The 21,463-nt window shown below is 37.5% G+C and overlaps 1 protein-coding gene across 18 annotated transcripts in view; it reads left to right on the forward strand.

Moving 5' to 3' along the window:
• lrrfip1a (leucine rich repeat (in FLII) interacting protein 1a) overlaps window positions 1-21,463 on the forward strand; it is a 47,590-nt gene that overhangs the window by 8,018 nt on the left and 18,109 nt on the right. For 7 of the 18 annotated variants that reach the window (XM_073845314.1, XM_073845316.1, XM_073845315.1 and 4 more), the window contains exons 2-10: window positions 10,852-10,938; window positions 15,932-15,949; window positions 16,241-16,297; window positions 19,658-19,702; window positions 19,957-20,007; window positions 20,157-20,189; window positions 20,574-20,645; window positions 20,733-20,774; window positions 20,951-21,010. In XM_073845314.1, the coding sequence (XP_073701415.1) occupies window positions 10,852-10,938; window positions 15,932-15,949; window positions 16,241-16,297; window positions 19,658-19,702; window positions 19,957-20,007; window positions 20,157-20,189; window positions 20,574-20,645; window positions 20,733-20,774; window positions 20,951-21,010 (465 nt within the window). Of the gene's footprint in view, window positions 1-10,851; window positions 10,939-14,391; window positions 14,682-15,931; window positions 15,950-16,240; window positions 16,298-19,657; window positions 19,703-19,956; window positions 20,008-20,156; window positions 20,190-20,573; window positions 20,646-20,732; window positions 20,775-20,950; window positions 21,011-21,463 lie in introns of those variants that run through there. The other 11 variants (XM_073845306.1, XM_073845310.1, XM_073845309.1 and 8 more) reach the window with 9 other exon arrangements.

Below are 21,463 nucleotides of genomic sequence, written 5' to 3' on the forward strand. Positions count from 1 at the left end.
TTTTGTAAAATTCCTACTGTAAATATATCAAAATGTAATTTTTGATTTGTAATATGCATTGTTAAGAACCTAATTTGGACAACTTTAAAGGTGATTTTCTCAGTATTTTAGATTTTTTTGCATCCTCAGATTTCTGATTTCAAATAGATGTATCTCGGCCAAATATTGTCCTATCCTAACAAACCATACATAAATAGAAAGCTTATTTATTGAGCTTTCATATGATGTATAAAGCTCAGTTTTGTCAAATTTAACCTTATGACTGGTTTTGTGGTCCAGGGTCACATTCACATATCGAGCTTAATATCGAATGCGATATTGAGCGCGATATGGCGTAGCTTGTCAGAGATTCACAATATCGTTCGATATATTGTCCAGCCCTAGTAATCCACAGGTTTGAGAAATGAGTACTCGATTAATCGGGGGTGGAGTTTAAGCAAGGGGCGGGGTGTTAGCGTCACAGTATACAGTAAACATTTAAAAGAAATAACAGCATCAGGTGAAGCTGAAGCGCTTTTTCTACATAACACATTGTATATAAAATTAATCACATAGCCTAGATACATAAATATGTAAATGTTATATTTCAAATTGTATTTATCTACACAAAATGCATGTGAGCTTGAACTACGTGCCAATCATAAAGTAGTGGATGCGCTTCTCCTGTTACTTTAAAACAACGGCAACTGAAGCCCCGCAAATCTTTAGAGTCAATCGATCGTCATTTTCATGCTCGATCATCGCTGATGGGTTCGAGTAATCGATTAATCGAGTACTCGTGCACATCCCTAGTAATCACGTTGGAAAGGTCACGTATTTTAATGGCAAAAGAAATCTTTTAGGTTTCAAAAGATTTAAACATCCAGGATACACACACAAACAGACCATTTTAACCTATAAACTGATACAAAGATCTATAAATATATGTCATTCAACAAACATACATACAACATACTTCTTTTTTTTTTTGTAGAAAATGGCTGATCATTTAGCTAGAAAAGTCCCTTATTTCTCGACTGGGGTCATGTAGAGCTCTCTGAAGCTGCATTGAAACTGCAATTTGGACCTTCAACCCATTGGTCCCTGTTGAAGTTCACTATATAGAGAAAAATCCTGGAATGTTTTCCTCAAAAACCAAAAACAACAGAGTAAATTAACAGAAAATTTTAATTCTGGAGTGAACTAATCCGTTAAGTTACATAAAATACTCACGTAAAGAAAATGGTCCCTTTTTCATGATTTATTAACTTGGTGTACAAGGTCATGTTGTGGATTTTGTTCTGATAAGACTGTGTGCTAAAGTGAAAGGAATGCACATTCAGACAAACTCTTTCTCTGGTCTCCGATTAGTGACTTGGTGCGAGTTGTTTGATTATCTGACTAATGTAGGTGTGAAACAGCTTAATGTGTAAAAATTCTGTAAAGTTGCAAGGACACTGCTCATACCTCTGTACAAAGTCATACAAGTCATCTTCTGTTTCCACAGTTTTCAGAGCTGATCTCGCCATTTCATTGAACTGATTCTCAAAATGGAAATTCAAAAAACACTTTGAAACGTATAAGTAAATTAAAAAAAAAAAATAGTTTTAATATTTAAATAGCTGGTTTTCTGTCCAAGTACTTTTATATGAATTTTAGGATATTACATAAATGTATGGTAAACCCAACTTAAAAAAAAAAAAACAGGCAAAAGTGCTCCACCATTTTCAGTCTGTTGTGGAAATCTACAGCATTATTGGCTGTTCTGCAGTGTAAACCCAGTTCACTTTCAGCCAGGCATTTTTTTCCCTTGAAACAGAGAGCACATTGAATGACATTAGAAACCAGAGACCAGCAGATTTCACCTCCGACTCATCACCGTCATGCTACTCTCTCTTATTCCCCCATTTCAACAAGCTGGAGTTTCTCTCACAGGCTTGTTCTTGCTCTGAAGTAACTCTGAGGTCTGTGAAGCAAGTGTTCTGTGTTGGCCAAGCACACTAGGTTTTCTCTTTCCGTGAAGAGCTGCTTCAGTGTGCAGTCATCTGAGACGGGCACACTGGCATCAAAACATCAGTCTTCCTCAGGTTTCAGGGTTTAAGGGTGATGTGTGGCATTTTTGAGCCACTAGCGGCATCTAAAGGGATTGCCAAAATAATGATGCAAACATCATTTGTTGAGACAGGACAGGACATGCTGATCTGCTCAAACAAAGTACTAATGTTTTGATGGCAGTGTTTGCACTCTTTGAATAGTCAATATGAATGGCTTACTTATAGTTACCTCTGCACATTAAACTGGGATAGGAAAATATTTAAAAAGAGAGAGAAAAAAAGAAAAGAAATGGCTGAGCCTGATCTTCTTTTGGATTTGTACTAAAGAAAGGAAGTCATACAGGTTTGGTACGACATAAGGGTGAATAAATGATGACAGAATTGTATTTAAGACAAGCCAATTTATTTATATAGAATTATTCATAATACTATGGAAGCCCCTTTCCACCACTAAATAATAAATGAAATAAAGGTAGTTGGGACATTTTCTTACGATTGACTTTTTTCTCACAATTACAAGTTTTCAATTCTGACTATCCCTATCTTGTGAGATATAAACTCCCAATCGTGAGTTATAAAGTCAGAATTGTGAGTTTCTATCTCACAATTTTGCCTTTTTTTTTTCCTCAGAATTGTGAGATATAAACTCTCAATCGCGAGTTATAAAGTCAGAATTGTGTTTATATCTCACAATTGACTTTTTTTCTTAGAATTGCGAGTTCAAATCTTGAGAAAAAAAGTCACAATTCCGAGATATAAACTTCAGAACTTCAGTCAGAATTGTGATTTTTATATCTCAATTGTAACTTTTTTCTCTAATGAGAAACTCCCAATCATGAGTTATAAAGTCAGAATTGTGAGTTTCTATCTCACAATTGTGACTTTTTTTCTCATAATTGTGATTTTTTTTCTCCAATTCGTGAGAGAAACTCCCAATCGCAAGTTATAAAATCAGAATTGCAAGTTTATATTTTACAATTGTAACTTTTTTTCTGTCAAACTTGCAATCGCGGGTTAAAAAGTCAGAATTGTGAATTTATATCTCATCATTTTGACTTTTTTTTTTTTCTCTAATTTGAAAAACTCCCAGTCGTGAGTTATAAAGTCAGAATTGTAAGTTTATATCTCACAATTGTGTGTTTTTTCTCAGAATTGCGAGTTCATATCTCGAGGGGAAAAAAGTCACAATTCAGAGATATAAACTTGCAATTCAGAGGAAAAAAGTCACAATTGTGGGATATAAACTCAATTCTAACTTTACAAATCGCGATTGGGAGTTTATTTGTCAAAATTCAGAGAAATTGCAAATGATAAAGTTAGAATTGAGAGTTTATATCTAACAATTGACTTTTTTCCTAAGAATTGCAAGTTTACATCTTGTGATTCTGATTTTAGAACACACAATTGCAGATTTATATCTCACAATTTGGAGAACATAAAGTCAGAATTACAGGTTTATATCCTTGACTGTGAGTACTTTATGAATGCCATCATAGTTGGAAATACTTATATTATATACTGTATAAGTATATCCTACTATGATTGCATACATACAGTAATCTTTATATATAAGACTGTGTAATTAATATAGTATGAATTGTAGCATACTGTGAACCTATTTCTATTTTTAGGTCAACTATCACCTTAATTTTATATACATTTAAATGTATGTTTAATTGTCTTAGGGTTGTATTAGATATGATGTATTACCACTAAGTAATGGTCACTTAATCTTATCATCGCTTTTTTCTTTCCCTCTTTTTTGGGTAACTTTCTCCATCCTCAGAATGACCCGAATTTATGTTCCTAAATTCTTTTATCCCTACATGGTGATTTCTTTTTTGAGCAAGCTCGCTTTTGATATTAAATTCTGCCACAGAACCCAGGGACCTGCTAAAATATGCACCCAACACACACAGAACAGATATTGTTTGGTTTATGTTTGACATGGAAGACTGGTGCGATTTATGTAGGTGTTAATATGGGCAGACCAGAAATGTGGCAGACATCTCCAGTGATCTCATATGTTCCAGTCTGTGGTTCTTAAGTGAGAAAGACTGTTTATGTCTCATACTGAAGACCATTAATCCAGTGTACACAGATGGCAAAGTGTTTCACATTTTTAATATTGAGCTTTCCACATTTAGATAAAATACACTGGACAGGGTCTCTTTTGGTTTATATAAGTCATAGTTTCAGAGTTAATAATGTCTCTTTTTAAATGTCAACATTTTTAGGAAAGTTTGCTTCCAGAGTGCAGTCCAAAACACATTGAACAAGGAGCAGTTGAGGACTTCAAGTCCTTTGTGTGTATATCTTCTGTTTGTTCCCCTAATTTTCTGTTACATTAGCAGTCCAGATGATTAGCATGTCCCTGCTCAGCCTGGCATGCTGGTACAAGAGGCCATGGGAGAGAGAGATCTGGCCAGCTTGGCATCTCTTTCTGTGGTATTTATGTCAACAGATAAGAACTCTGGACTCAGATTGTCCTGGCATTCATCAGACTCCCAGGGACTCTTGAATGACAAGCTTGTCCTGCATGTCTACCTTAAAAGGCAGTGGCACCAAACAAGGGTTTTAGTAAACCTGTTCACAATCATCTGTGACAAATACAGTTGTATCTGAAAAAAAAATCCAAAAACACTATAGTTCTTTAAAGGTCCACTGAAGTGCCTTGAAACACGCAGCGTTATTCTATGTGGTGACGTACTTTTAACTGAAACAAAAACATATCGCCCAGCCCCGCCCACTTATTTTGAATAGCCAATAGCGTTCCATTAATATCTGCTCGAGCAAGAGCCGTTGAGCTCGGTAAATCCGCATTTGTAAGCTTATGACAGCCACAGACTAATAAATTACCCCACAGATTCAATATGAAACTCTTGCTAAAACAAAATAGTGATCATAATCATGCTGAGGCTGTGTAGTTTAATACATGCCAATCGCACATATGAGCGCATATAATCTGCTCCGTGTATTGCGTCTCTGTGTAGGGGGCTGGACAATACGGACTCTAGAGAGCATTTGATTGGACAGAACATTTGATGAGAAACTGAAGTGCACGGTGATATCATCCAAATCGTTCATTCATATTGGCGGAAGTGACGAGACTGTAAGTTTTGAATGCCCCTATCTTGTAAACGCGAATTTTGTCGTTGTTTTGAAGCACACTGGCTTATAGATAATCTTAAGGCTAATATAGTCACACTTAAAGCCCAAAAACTTTAATTTTGATTTCAGGGGGACTTTAACTCTGTTGGTTAAACCCTAAAGTGGAATGAGGAAAAACACAAAGCCTCCAGTTGCATTTTTTTAGAATGGTTTGACATACACAAGATGCTGCAGAAGGTGTGAGATTCAAACACGTCCATCTAGTGTGTGTTTACATAGAGAAACAGTGGAAAAGAAGTGGAATGGAAAGTCCCTAAAATATTCCATGAACAAATCTCTTATTGTAAGCCTTTTTTTCTACCTGAATCTAAATGAAGTGAAGATGTTCATATTTGTGATTTGGGAAAAAAAGCATAGGTGAAAACATTAATTTTCTCACATGAAAAAAGAAAAGAAAAGAAAATTCTTGTATACTCCCATGTCAGATTCCAGTGGTCATGGAATACCTAGAAATGTCAGGCAATTTATTATTTATCACATTTTAGTCTAAATATAATTTCTCTGTTTATGCCAGTCATATTAGCATTTGATCTTTTGTATATGGTATGAATTGGATAGTTCACCTCAAAATGAAAATTCTGTCATAATTTGCCAACCCTCCACTTGTTCCAAACCTGTACCTTTTACTAGGACCGGGTGATAAGGGCATAAAAAAAAATCACAATGCATTTTTATTTTTTATAAGTTTAAAGGCAGAGTTTTGCTCATAAGTGAAACTTGTAGAAACCAGACCAATAATTGTGGTTTTAAATAGTGATGCTCCGATTGATCGGCCACCGATCATGATCGGCCAATATTAGCTTAAAATAGCTTGATCGGCGAACCCCAAAAGCGCCGATCAAAAAAGCCGATCACTTGACATAAATTACTCGCGCGACTTTTTCACATGTGCATGCATGGCGCACAGGTAAACAACAGCAGAGCGGAGCTTACCAGTGGAAACATGAGTACTAAATTCTTTATTCGTTTAGTAAGGGTAGTCTTGTTATTGGGCATGTGACTAAGTTGTGCGTGTACAGAGCGCTGACTGTAGTTTTGCCGGAGACGTTCAAGTTTACTTTCGGTTTCATTCTCTGCTATCCTCAGTTCATGTTGTAGTTCAGTTCATATAGAATGAGGAGAAACGGTGCCCGTGTAATTCACGTGGTATGTTTAGCGCCATTTTATCGCACCGTAATTCTAATTAACGCATATAGATGTTACTGAGGTGAATGTTTATGCTTCCTATAAACAGACGGATTCTGATATATCGTATTTAATTCAGCCTAAACCGCATTTACTACCTTTATCCTAATGACTGTGCAATGCTGGATAATATAATCCTTACATCATCTTAAAAAGCAGCTAAGCAAAGAACATTTACATTATCAAAGAAATTCATCACTAACTAGTGTAGCCTAGTCTAGTGCGAGGTGCACTTTAAAAAACACTCCCACTTGATTGAAAATTAATTTCTCAGTCTCTGCTTATTCTAAGCGACTAGTCGACATTGACTTGACTTTTATCACAAATGTTGACTTAAAAAAATCTGAAGTCGTTCCTCTAGTGCCTGTGTGACAGAGAGATCAAGTAAACGCATCTACTCAAGTAAGCTTGCGCTGCGCTGGTGATTGAACTTTAAGCTGAGCGGATAAATCATCCATGTGGCGCAGGTGAAAGTAGTACCACTGTTTCCTGCTGTTTTTGGTGCATAAACATTTATATTGAACATTTATCAAACTCTAATTATATTGTGGTAATTATCATTAAGGTTTTATCCCCCAGCCCTACCTTTAACAATGCCAACTGCCAACCTTTTCAGATGCTAGATGAGACATTAGGCGCATCCCAGTTTGCATATTTATGCACTATTCTATCATGTTTTATTTTAAATAGTGTGACTAATGTTCACACTGTGTGACGGGAAGTGGCTATTAGACTGTGATGCTGGATGATAAAATAACCGTATAAAGCTCATACTCTAGAAGACAGTAGAGTGCATTGCAGAAGTGGCTGTGTATATGTCCAAGATGGCGCTGTATTGGCCAGCACTACATTAACAAAAAGTCTAAATTTGGTAACTACTGACACTAACAATGTAAATCAATGTACCCTGTGGACATTAGAACAATTAAACAATGTATTTCTAATACAAAAAAGATCACTACCAGACAGCAGCAGAACTAGCTCTTTGTTCCCATTGAGAACATCCACGTCACAGAACTTTCATTAAATTAGAGCATTTTGGGTTTATTGATAGAGCCCGCTCCATTTGGGTCATTAAAAATAGCTGTTGAGGAGCGAGTGAGAGGAGAGAGGTGTGTGAAATAGGCCAGTTTGTTTTCCTCTTCTGCGACAGGAGTGTGTAAATGGTCATGATGGGGGGAAATGCAGATGACCCAGGCTATCATATGCTCACGGTGACAGATATCATGCTCTATTTTGATAACTGCAAGAAGGTAGGCCTTAATATGAATATGGGTTATGATAAAAAGAGCTTGTTGGATTATTAGTGCTTGTTTTCTTTAGGAATGCTAACCTGCCTTTTAAGTGCCTATGCGCATTTTATGTATTATTTACTTTTGTATTTAGGTATTTTGTAAGCACTGTAATGCACTGACTAACATATTCTACAATAAATTTGGTTTAGTAATATTAATGATTATCTTCTGTCATGTAAATCATACTGTGTGCACATGTACATGCCCTCTACATCAGGACCGAGCAGTGATGGGTGTTCGTACGATTAGTGGTTTGTTCTGCTGAAGTGCAGGAAGGGTGTGATCCAGGCTCGATTGTGAATGACTCAGCCCTCTGACTTCCTGCAATGGTCAAAAAAAGCATAGTTTTGGTTACCCTGTTAGTCACACAGTCACACCAAGTGCGTTTATTCCTGAAAGTTTTCTAAGGCTCTCTTTCTCTTGATGTTTTTTTTCCTCCAAATGAAATATTATTCAGCATTTTTAGTAAAGGCAAACCCCTGTTGGGAGGCAACTGTTTTTTTTTTTAAGCATGTGTGTAGGTGCACTGCTGTGCTCGTAGAAATTATATGTTGACCTTTGTGAGAACCTGTTATAAACGTGTTTAAACAGCTGCTTAATTGCTGGGGTTGGCTGTAGTAACGTCTCCCTGGTAGTTCTTCTACACAATTATCTGCCATTACAACAGTAGTAACATAACATAGTCACACATTTCATATTTACAAACTGTAGTGATGTTAGATGTGAAGATGTTTATTGAATTTGGATGTTCAGTAAATGGAGTAAATGGTTTTGTAAATCTCATTAAAGGTCCCATATTGTCAAAATTGAAATTTCCTGGCTTTTTTCATGATAACTGAGGTCTAGGGGCTATGTAACTACCATATGAGTTTCAAAGCAGTCAATCCACAGTAAACTGCACACAGCCTGCTTAAAGTAGCTGTTCATTTTCACGAGCCACTGTGACTTCCGTAACGATGTGACGTCCGATCTACTCAGTCACCGCCCCGAGCGCCAACCACCGTCCCACCCTCCTTTTGTCAAACCCAGACAATATCGTGTCCATAACATTGCTAAGCAACAACAACATGAAAACAAGCCGAGAAAACCCTGTTCAGTCAATAAATGTCGAAACTACATCATTGCACAGGCTTCCGAACAACGTGAATATAAGAGACCAGAGGCACGTCAACTTCAGCCTCTTTCACTCAGCGATTCCGGTAAATACACGGATAATGTGTCCCATGATTTGTTCCGGAGTTGTTTAATTTGGTTCATTCACAGTTGTCTTCTGGAATCTGTGTGTGCTTTAGACACAACCCATAAAGACATGTGACGTTTGGATGTGAGATGTAATGCGACGCATACGTTTCACTAAACTGAAACTAAACTGTGCTTTAGCGCTGATAGTGAGTAGCTGGCTCTGTCTGATCGCTGCTTCATTCCACTTTGCACGTATTTTTTCGTTGTGAAGAGTCGCATGATAACGTGCATCATCACTACAACACTGCCTTTATGGTTCTGGCTTTTGTTCACACAGCGCTCGTTCCCTTAATTTTCCAGAATCAGCGCGCATTGTGAAAGGGGCTTTACTAAAGCAACAGTTATGTAGCTTACTGCATTCAGTCTTTGAAAAAGAAAAAACATTAATGATCATTCTGAAATATCCTGTTGAGTATCAGCAGGCTAGGCTCTCTCTATGGCTCTGGGCTTGGCTAAAGCATACATGACGTAGTTAACTGTGGTTGGCCTGGCTGTGCGTCACTCAAAAATCAATAGGCCAATCAGAAGAGAGGCTCATGAATATTAATTAGATGGACCAAAATCGACCTGTTTTTGACAGAGCTCCTAAAAAAGGAGCTGTAAAAATATATTGAGATGGATTTTGGCACTTATACCGCAAATATATATTCTTAAGGACATCAACAACTAAAATAAACCTCCAGAAATGTGTACAATATGGGACCTTTAAAGATGAGAGAGGTTACATTTTCCAAGTTTTCTTGGTCATTTGTTGTCCTATGTTGCTGCTTTGAGAGCCTTTGAATGGTGCTGTGATTTGCCAACATGGAAAATATCTTTGCAAGTGTCATTGTTTGAGTTACTTATATACTACACTACCTTTCAAAAAGTTTGGGGTTAGTACATTTTTTATTTAGCAAGGGTTTATTAAATTGAACTGGAAAGAGCATGTAGAAACTTGTCTGTCTCTCCTAAATAATAAAAAAAAAGGTTTCTAAAACTAAATGTAAAATCAGGCTGTTAGAACTACTACAAGAAGTGGTTGAAGCTGTAGAAATATTTGTTTTGGCTACTTATTTCTTGCAAAGGGACACAAGACCTTTATGGTGAGAAACAGCTGCTTCCTTGGAAAGTTGTGCGACTGTGTTCAGGACGGAAGGCCTCAGTCTGAGACGTTAAGATATGATCTGACATTTACTCAGGAATACGTCATTATGGATTTCTCCATCAGCTAACAAACACAGGAATTAATTTTGATTTTTATCATTCATGGCTCTTTTGAGAAGCAGTTTCACTATTTTAATGCTTATTTCTTTCCTGTTAAAACATAAACATCATATTCTTTGCTATGTTTACGAGAATGTGTGAGTGTTACAGTCATGCCTCCAGTGTAAAGATTACTTGTAGTACAGGATTGTAAGTAAAACGGGAAGATTTCAGTTGCAGACGTCACTACAAGAGGGTAGTGCCTATGATGAAATACTGGAGTTGAGGTTTCTTTCTCTCTTTTTGGGGTTGTTGCACATTTTGTGGCGTCATCTACAGGAAGGAAGTGTGCTCTCTCTCTTCTCTCTCTCTTTCTCTCCCCCTCATGCCTTACAGGGAGTCTCTTCCTTAAAAGGACTTTCAAAGTGTGATGAACTAAAGTCACAAATACACACATACATACTCATGTAAACAAACACATTCGTAGCATGTGCAGTCTGAGGCGTATACAGATACTGTGCATAAAAACTTTACGACAGGGAGGTACATAAACATGTTCATGAAGTCATGTAATACAGAAAATGTATATGCCCTGTGAACCTCCTGTGAATTTACATTACATTTTGTGTGTTGATGTAACTTCCTCTATTTTTTGCATGTACTACATTGCTCATGGTCTCATGGTTTAATGACTTTACCTCTCTCTCTCTTTCTCTGTTTCCCCCATCCGCCCCCTGTAGGCTGAAGCCCGTTTGGCAGCTAAGAGGGCGGCCCGTGCAGAAGCTCGTGAGATCAGAATGAAAGAACTGGAGAGACAACAGAAAGAGGTGAAGAATCACAATCACTGTGGGCTGAAACTTGGGTTGAAATTTAGGCCTTGAAAACCTTAAAACCAGAAAACCTATAGCATAACAGTGTTGTTCCAGTAGATGTTTTGACGAGCACACCAGTAACATGTGCCCTGTCCTGTAAGATTGAGATTTGAAGAGGTTTAACTTCTGGAAAAATCCCATCTCTAGTTCAGCCAAAATTGAACATTTTTTTCCTTAATTACTCACCCTTATGCTGTTCCAAACCTGTAAGAGCTTCATTCATCTTCGGAACACAAATGAAGATATTTTTGATGAACCCTCCATAGACAGCAGGGGTTATACCACAGTCAAGGTCCAGAAAGGTACCAAGAACATCGACAAAATAGATCATGTTAAATCAGTGGTTCAGCTGTAATAACTGTTATGAAGCTATGACTGATGCCACATTAACTATTTTAACGATGTTCTTACTACGTGTCTGTGCCTTGACCATTGTAGGACTCTTGCTGTCTTTGGAGGTTCAGAGAGCTCTTGGATTTCATCAAAAATGTGACCCTGGACCACAAAACCAGTCATAAGGTTAAATTTTACAAAACTGAGATGTATACATCACATGAAAGCTCAATAAATAAGCTTTCTATCGATGTACTGTATGGTTTGTTAGGATATGACAATATTTGGCCGAGATACATCTATTTGAAAATCTGGAATCTGAGGGTGCAAAAAAATCAAAATACTGAGAAAATCACCTTTAAAGTTGTCCAAATTAAGTTCTTAACAATGCATATTACTAATCAAAAATTACATTTCGATATATTTATAGTAGGAATTTCACAAAAAATCTTCATGGAACATGATCTTTACTTAATATCCTAATGATTTTTGGTATAAAAGAAAAATCAATCATTTTGACCCATACAATGTATTTTTGGCTATTGCTACAAATATACCCCAGCAACTTAAGACTGGTTTTGTGGTCCAGGGTCACAAATATCTTAATTTGTGTTCCAAAGATGAACAAAGGTCTTACAGGTTTGGAACAACATGAGGGTGAGTAATTAGTGACAGAATGTTCATTTTGGGGAAAACTATTCCAAACTAATTCCAGTCTGTGCTTATATCTCATCTTTCATTGGTGTCATAATCACAACATTTACTGACAGGAGTCATATATTAAGCAGCTAAAAGCATCTCAGAAAGTAAATAACCTCTATTACACAATGTGTTGAAACACAAGAGGAGAACCTTTCAACACAGTTCGAGAGTGTGTTGAGCTGTAGGACTTTAAAATCGCATTGGTATTTTTGAAAATGTTGTCGCTGATCATATTTATCCAGTCTTGGCCTTTGTTCACTCCAAATATTTTCAAGGTGTTTTCCTATTGAACCCCCAGCAGAAAAGGCAGAAAAAGGCCGCCTTTATTCTCAAAACTGAATCTTTCTCATGGTCTTGTTGATTTGCTCCTGCATAACACTGTCAGCCGATTATCTTCAATTTGTTTAATCTTCATCATGATTGTGGGCTTTGTCCTTTGAAAGACATGTTTTGGCTGGGTAATGGGGATCAGGGTCAGTTAATCACCCTCCGGGTCAAGACCTCCTAAGAGCCCGTTTGAACCGCCACATTAGAAGATTTGTAATTTTGTCTATATGTATGTTCTTTTTCAGAACACAAAAGAAGATATTTAGAATATTGAGATGTTTTCAGTGGGGTCCAATGTTGTTTAAGACTCAGTTCATCTTCATTGTGTGGACCAAATACAAAAACCATGGAAGAAATTAAGAAAAAATGGTTTGAGCAACATAATGACAGTTTTGGTGAACTATCTAACTATTGACAGCATCTGTGGCATATTGCCACTAAACACAGAGAATAATATTGACTAGGTTGTCTGAGGAATTTGTTTAAATGGCTTTACACTCATGAAAAAAAAGTCTGGACTTTATGACTAGACTTTTTGTAGCTTTACTGCAGGTTTTGTACTTTTACCTGTAATTCTGGCACAAGATTACAGGTTATTCTGAACTCCTTGTTAAATTACAATTACTGTACTGTAAGTCTTTAAAGACTTTATAGATGTTGCAGGGTAGGAAATTAACGAGGGCTTGTGGTAAAAATGCTACCAAAATGAACAAAATTGCCCCATACATTTAAGACAAAGGGGCAAAAAATGCTCCTGCACAATTAAACGTGCTACAGCTGTCGCCATTAAAATGAAATGTGAAAATGAATGAAAAGTGTCAATTCACGGAATTACATTTAGATACGCTCACACTGTATCAGATTGATTTTACACAGTTTTGTGCAGTGTCGAGCCTTTTAACCAATCAAACGTGTTTCTGTTTAACTTAGAAATGCACTAGCCAATCAGAGGCGCTTGGATTAGTCAGCTGTTGATGGGTGTGCATGATCGCTAATTCCCTCATCATAAACAACACAGTGCAGATATGATATAAATAAAATATACATTTTGTAGCTTCAGTGATTATAATGGGAGTTTTTGCATAACTTGTGCTAGACTTGGCTAACGTCATTTTGTCTATGAAGTCAAAATGTGTCCAAAATGAAACCAAAAACATTTTAGATTGTTTTCTGTATTGATTGTAATAATCATTATTACAATATAAAGAGCAATAATTTACAATAATGACTTTTTTGTCATAATCTTGCAGCCCTATGAGCTTCTCTTTTTTACATGTATAATTTAGATGCAGTTTTACAGTCTGTTGTTATTGACAACAGTTTAAAATATTGATTAACATAGTTGAGTAAATTTAAGTATTTGACATTAAAGACAACATGTTTTTTTTTTTATAACTGTATGATGATTTTAAAAATTGCCCTTACAAATGTAAAAAAACAACTTAATGGAATAGTTGAGTTCTGACCCTTGATGTTGACTTTTTTTATTAGTTTTTTTTTGTCAGGCTTTTGGTACTATTTTAGTACATTGCCTGAACATTCCTCAAAGAGAACTAGATTTAAAGAAATGGTAATGGTTGGTTCCAACTCATGGATATGTTTATGAATAATTCTGGATAATTAGTAGTAATGCACTGTGACTGTTGAAGCTTGTTTGCCACAGCTGACTGCACACAGTAAATGGGAAATGAATGGCATTGCTTCAGTAGCATGGATTTAAACAAGTTGCAGATTCCTTAAGATATTTAAGGACATTTGATTGAGTACATATGAATGAAATTGCTCAGGGTCCTTCAGAGGTAAATGGACAACCATAAATCCTCACTGATGCATGAGTTCAGATACAACACACTTATGTAATGAAGATAAACACAGTCTTTAAGCATACCGGGGTCACACTTGAGAGATTAGCTACCATTCAGTTAAGCTGGTCTGATCAGGAGGTGTGTGAATGTTAAGGGTGTGTGTTTTGTGGCTTTAAAACTCCAGCCAAGTCTGAAAGTAGATTATGAGCTTTCAGCCGTACCTGCAGCGGGTTAACAGATTCAGTTCCCATTCAGTTCTCACTGTTTGGCTGTGATCATTATATGCTGATCGCAAACACAATGACTGACCATGCTGTGACATAAAATAGATCTGGAAGAGTTTAATCTGGATTTTGTGAATTGGGATTTATGACAGACTGTATCTTTGGAATAATAGAAAGTCTCCGTCTCCCTCAGTCCTGAGGTAGATGGGGACTCTTTAAGAAAATCAGGACGGCTTCCAAGCGATTTGTGCGTAGAGGGGCTAGGGAAGTGATCAATGGGAGACCCCAGACCCCTGTCCTGAGGAAGGTGAGCTTGAATTTACTAGATGAGCATGGGAAGATAAGAAATTTAGTGTTTAAGTAACAGTTTATTGCTGAATTTGATGTACTGTACTAGTTTAACTAGCATCAGGTGATCAGACTAAGTGTTTTAAGTATTTTATTTAGGATTTATTTGTTGACTATGACCTGTTGACTTAATGAAAACTTCTGAAATAATGTGCGTGCTAGTCTGTTGTTTTTAAATGTGCCTTATAAATTCAATAAACTAAACTAGTCAGGGGGTTGCAGGTAGGTTCTGCCAAGGGTATTTATTTAGTTTGTGCCAGATGCAGTTTGCATGCCATGGTTATTTATTAGAAAAATGTTTTCTTTCGGAGTACACGGTAGCTTCTCTTCTAATACCCACATTTTCTTAGTTTCTTTAGCTAATTCTGTGAGCTTTTGCAGAAACATAAGAGCATTGATATTGTGGGAAAGTCTCTAAATTGAATGCATAAGGATTGTTGGATGAGTAAACTCCTCAGAACTGGAGCAAATATACATGGGAACCAGTTTGGTGAGATTCTGTAGGTTTTTCAGGAAGTAAGAGTGAAAGTGTTTACTGTTGTACTGTATAGTTTAGGCTGTATAATAATAGATGTTATTGTTACTTATGAAAAAGCACTTACAAGAACAAGTATAAGTATATAAGTGTATTAGTGTAAACATAACTCTGCTGTACCCCAGTGCTGTTCATTGCTTTGCTCATTAGTGGACTAAAAGAAACCTTAAACATCAGTGGAAAGAATCCTGTCACCTCATAGACCAGATCACATGACCTACTGTAACTCTTGAGTATGTTCTCAGATATCTGAACAGTTGCATGACATAATTCAGATGCCTTTATTAACTTGCAGTGTGGTTTTTGAAATTCCTGACTGATAATTTGATCTCACAGGTGATCCCATTGAATTTTGCTGCTTGTTGATCCACTTGACCCTCTTGTGTTCTTTGAGTCAAGTGTGTGAACTGCTTCTTTTTTTTTTTTTTTGACTGTAAGCTTACCTGTAAGACCAGGTAACATGACACTGAGCTGACAGATCGCTAAATCTTTAACAGCTTTCTCTTTTCATTCCATTCCATTATCTTTGTGCACAGTCTTCCACTTGGTTAGCTAGACTTGGTCTTTCATCTTAAATAATCAATGCCTTCTCTTTTTCACCTTTCATTTCCCCACCTGGTGGATTTCTTTCCTTTGCTCATCTGATCCTGTTTTGCTGGCCTCCCGTGGTGTAGATATATCAAGTGCAGAAGGTAGGACATCTGATGCTGTAGATCTACTCTACACACTCAGGTACAAAAACTGTCATGGGGTGGTACCCTTTCAAATGCTACATCTTTATACCTTATTTACCTCTAAGGGGTGCGTATTTGTGTATTTTAAAAGGGTACCACCCCAGTGACACTTTAGGTACCATTTATTTTCTGGCATATTTAAATTGCTTAATTGCTTTCCTTCTGTTGTTGCTTATTCAGCTCTTTCTGTTATCTTCTGAACTTCCCTTATTTTTCTCTCCTGGTTTCTGCTGCATTTCTTTTTTTCAGAAATACTATGGACTGGATAACCTGGACAACAAATGGGGGGACATTGAGCAGTGGATGGTACATTCACTGTTGAGATTTTGTGCTTTTTCTAGGCCTCTAGTTTCATTAGCATATGTGTGTGTGTGTGTGTTTTTTTTTTTTTTTTTTTTTTTTTTTAGATGATCTGTTGCGATACAGGACATGTTCATGTTCTATTTGTTAATCATTTGCATAGTTTTGAAGTTGGATATCAGGATTGCATGTCTCACCACTACAGGTCCTTTTAAAAAAATTAGCATATAAAGTTCATTATTTTCTGTAATGTACTGATAAACATTAGACTTTCATATATTTTAGATTCATTACACACAACTGAAGTAGTTCAAGCCTTTTATTGCTTTAATATTGATGATTTTGGCATACAGCTCATGAAAACCCAAAATTCCTATCTCAAAAAATTAGCATATTTCATCCGACCAATAAAAGAAAAGTGTTTTTAATACAAAAAAAGTCAACCTTCAAATAATTATGTTCAGTTATGCACTCAATACTTGGTCGGGAATCCTTTTGCAGAAATGACTGCTTCAATGCGGCGTGGCATGGAGGCAATCAGCCTGTGGCACTGCTGAGGTGTTATGGAGGCCCAGGATGCTTCGATAGCGGCCTTAAGCTCATCCAGAGTGTTGGGTCTTGCGTCTCTCAACTTTCTCTTCAAAATATGCCACAGATTCTCTATGGGGTTCAGGTCAGGAGAGTTGGCAGGCCAGTTGAGCACAGTAATACCATGGTCAGTAAACCATTTACCAGTGGTTTTGGCACTGTGAGCAGGTGCCAGGTCGTGCTGAAAAATGAAATCTTCATCTCCATAAAGCTTTTCAGCAGATGGAAGCATGAAGTGCTCCAAAATCTCCTGATAGCTAGCTGCATTGACCCTGCCCTTGATAAAACACAGTGGACCAACACCAGCAGCTGACATGGCACCCCAGACCATCACTGACTGTGGGTACTTGACACTGGACTTCAGGCATTTTGGCATTTCCCTCTCCCCAGTCTTCCTCCAGACTCTGGCACCTTGATTCCCGAATGACATGCAAAATTTGCTTTCATCCGAAAAAAGTACTTTGGACCACTGAGCAACAGTCCAGTGCTGCTTCTCTGTAGCCCAGGTCAGGCACTTCTGCCGCTGTTTCTGGTTCAAAAGTGGCTTGACCTGGCGCCTGTACACGGTGGCTCTGGATGTTTCTACTCCAGACTCAGTCCACTGTTTCCGCAGGTCCCCCAAGGTCTGGAATCGGTCCTTCTCCACAATCTTCCTCAGGGTCCGGTCACCTCTTCTCGTTGTGCAGCGTTTTCTGCCACACTTTTTCCTTCCCACAGACTTCCCACTGAGGTGCCTTGATACAGCACTCTGGGAACAGCCTATTCGTTCAGAAATTTCTTTCTGTGTCTTACCCTCTTGCTTGAGGATGTCAATGATGGCCTTCTGGACAGCAGTCAGGTTGGCAGTCTTACCCATGATTGCGGTTTTGAGTAATGAGCCAGGCTGGGAGTTTTTAAAAGCCTCAGGAATCTTTTGCAGGTGTTTAGAGTTAATTAGTTGATTCAGATGATAAGGTTAATAGCTCGTTTAGAGAACCTTTTCATGATATGCTAATTTTTTGAGATAGGAATTTTGGGTTTTCATGAGCTGTATGTCATCATCATCAATATTAAAAAATAAAAGGCTTGAACTACTTCAGTTGTGTGTAATGAATCTAAAATATATGAAAGTCTAATGTTTATCAGTACATTACAGAAAATAATGAACTTTATCACAATATGCTAATTTTTTTTTAAAAGGACCTGTAGATCAATACCTCTACGTAGCTGATTTGCATTTCCGCAAGTTCTAAACAAATAAAATGTTCATTTATATTTACTGGCAATGTAGATATTTTTATGTACACTAACATTCAAAAGTTTGGGGTCAATAAGATTCTTTTCAATTATTTTGAAAGAAGTCTTATTATGCTTACCAATGTGAATGTATTACAGCTTTTCACATTACTGAGTTTTTCACATTATTTGAGTTTTTAACTCATTTTAAAATGATAGCTCTTGAATCCATTAGTGCTGCATGCATGCATTTGCATGCTGTCTTTGCATATTCTGCCACTGCTCTACCTTGCTTGCTGATGCTACAGTTGAGGTCAGAAGTTTACATCCCCCTTTCAGAATCTGCACAATGTTAATTATTTTACCAAAATAAGAGGGATCATGCAAAATGCATGTTATTGTTTTTTTAGAACTTGCCTGATTGAAAAGTTTACATACCCTTGATTCTTAATACTGTGATGTTACCTTAATGATCCACAGCTGTGTTCAACTTCAAACAGAAGGTTCAAACATTCACTGATGCTCCAGAGGGAAAAACCATGCATCAAGAGCTGGGGGTGAAAACTTTTGAGCAGAATGGAGATTTTTCTTATTTTGCCTAAATATCATATTTTTCATTGAGCACTGTCCTTCAAAGGCTACAGAAAATAGTTACATGTTTCTTAGAAGACAAAATAAGTTAAATTTACCCTGATCTTCAAATTCAAGAAGCCCCCCCCCCCCCCCCCCGGCTCTTAATGCATCATTTTTCCTTCTGGAGCATCAGTGAGTGTTTTAACCTTCTGTAATAGTTGCATATGAGTCCCTCAGTTGTCCTCGGCATGAAAAGATAGATCTTAAAATCATATAGTCATTGTTAGAAAAGGTTCAAAACCAAAGAAATCTGTCGGACCTGAAGGATTTTTTCTGAAGAACAGCACACAAGAACAGAACAGGTTCATTTTTAATAAATTCAACTATTATTTTCTCCCGTGGACCCCCTTTTTTTTTTTTGGGTAAAATAAAAACATTTTGAAGATTCTAATAGGGGGATGTAAACTTTTGACCTCAACTGTATGTTTCTGTCTCTTTTGCCATCTTGCTTATAATCTCTTCTCTTCTCTTCTCTTCTCTTCTCTTCTCTTCTCTTCTCTTCTCTTCTCTTCTCTTCTCTTCTCTTCTCTTCTCTTCTCTTCTCTTCTCTTCTCTTCTCTTCTCTTCTCTTCTCTTCTCTTCTCTTCTCTTCTCTTCTCTTCTCTTCTCTTCTCTTCTCTTCTCTTCTCTTCTCTTCTCTTCTCTTCTCTTCTCTTCTCTTCTCTTCTCTTCTCTTCTCTTCTCTTCTCTTCTCTTCTCTTCTCTTCTCTTCTCTTCTCTTCTCTTCTCTTCTCTCTCTTCTCTCCTCTCCTCTCCTCTCCTCTCCTCTCCTCTCCTCTCCTCTCCTCTCCTCTCCTCTCCTCTCCTCTCCTCTCCTCTCCTCTCCTCTCCTCTCCTCTCCTCTCCTCTCCTCTCCTCTCCTCTCCTCTCCTCTCCTCTCCTCTCCTCTCCTCTCCTCTCCTCTCCTCTCCTCTCCTCTCCTCTCCTCAGGAGGACAGTGAGCGATATACACGTGTCTCACGGAGACATGCTTCGGTTTGTATCTCTGTATTTTAACTGTATGTTCTCCTAAACCACTTCTATGAACACTTCTTAAGCAAAACATTTCACAACAACTTTGTCCTTCAGGAAAAAAAACACTTGAATCTTCTTCCAAATGCAATTACTTTAAGTCAGTCTTTTTTGGGGCTCACTGTACATACTGATATTCAGTTTGTGTGCACAGTGGTGAGTTTTATGTCCTTAATTTGTGGACTCTATCTAATTGTATCTTTTTTTCATCCATCAAGGCATCAGATGATGAAGAACGGATGTCAGTGGGGAGCAGGAGCAACATACGGGTCAGTATCAGTATGCAATTGTATAGTTCCTTTCAAACTATCTGTGCTGTGTTTGGTTTAGGTGTATGTGAGCGTGTGCTCACTATGTGTTGTTATAAAACAGTTCAAAATGTTCTTCATGCTGATGGTGGTTTTGTTTGTCTGGGCAGTTGGATTTGGATGCGGCGGGTGCTTACGGTGGGGTAAGAATCTCAGGGTGGGAAATGTTTCTTCGGGCACGGATGTTATGTCATTACTTTCAGGTTCCCGCTAAAGTGAAACAAGCACGTAGTTGAGTTCACAAGACATTTTGTTTTTGCACTGTGGTGTGTTTCAACTAAGTAAATAATCGGCTAACACCTGATTCTACATTTGTGATGTTTTGAAGGGTTTGAATAACATTACAAATAAAGGGGGTGTGGTCCGTACACTAGATTTTTTTTTTAGATGAGACCAAATGTGATTGGAACATTTGTGTTATGACTTGGAAGTGTCTGAATCCTCACCTGCATGTTCACAACAATGAAGTATTAAGCAGTAAATACTGCAGTTTTAATCCCCCTTACATGTCCCACCATTTTGTCCAGCTTCAACCCCAGGCCTCCTCCTATCAGTCACATAAGAAGTCCAAGAAAAAGAAGAAACATTCTTCAAAAACTGTACGTTCACAGCACTTACGCACGTCACATTTGTGTTCTGTAACAAGAAGATATAATATCAATCATGACATCTTGTCTGTCCCACAGAGCAATGGCTATGATGATGATCTCAGCACATTGTCTAGTCGGGTTAGTGGCCCAAATAATCGTGTGATGATAGTGTTTGAGTAATAACTAGTGTGTTGGTTTACCTATAATGACATCCAGAAGGCTGTGTTGTGTTGCATTCACGGTATCATGAGTGTGGTGTGACATGGTACAGATGAGTGTGAAGATAGTAAACTGAACTCTGTATTTGTGCGCAGAGCTCCAGACTCAGTGATGAGAGCAAAATATCTCACTCCTCTAAACTTGATCGGCAGTCGGTGGGTCTCAATCGGCATCTCTTTGTGTGATTAACATGGAAATATTTCTAACATGAGTGGATGACTGCAACTGTCTTTGACAAAGCATGATGGATTTGTTAGAGGTTGGCCTGTATTTAGTCTTTTTTTTTGATTGTCAGCATTGGCCAGAAAGTGTCAGAAGACTTTTATTTTGACAGCAGTTTATTACTATTACAGAATCAAAAAGCTGCTATAGTATAAATTTGTATTTCAAATAAATATTTTTTTTTTTGTGCAGCATTTCACTTTCTAACAACAACAGCAACAGCAGCCTTTTTTTATGTGTTGGTAATCTGTATTGGTAAACCACTATAGACACACCCTTAGCTGATTTGCTGGTATTCCAACCTGTTCAGGCTGATCTGGTTTGCTGGTTTTAAAGCGGTTTTGAACACTTAAGCAGAGAAACCAGTAACATGACTAATTAGTGTA

The sequence above is a fragment of the Garra rufa genome, chromosome 8 (genome assembly GCF_049309525.1).
Source record: "Garra rufa chromosome 8, GarRuf1.0, whole genome shotgun sequence".
Lineage (NCBI taxonomy): Eukaryota > Metazoa > Chordata > Actinopteri > Cypriniformes > Cyprinidae > Garra > Garra rufa.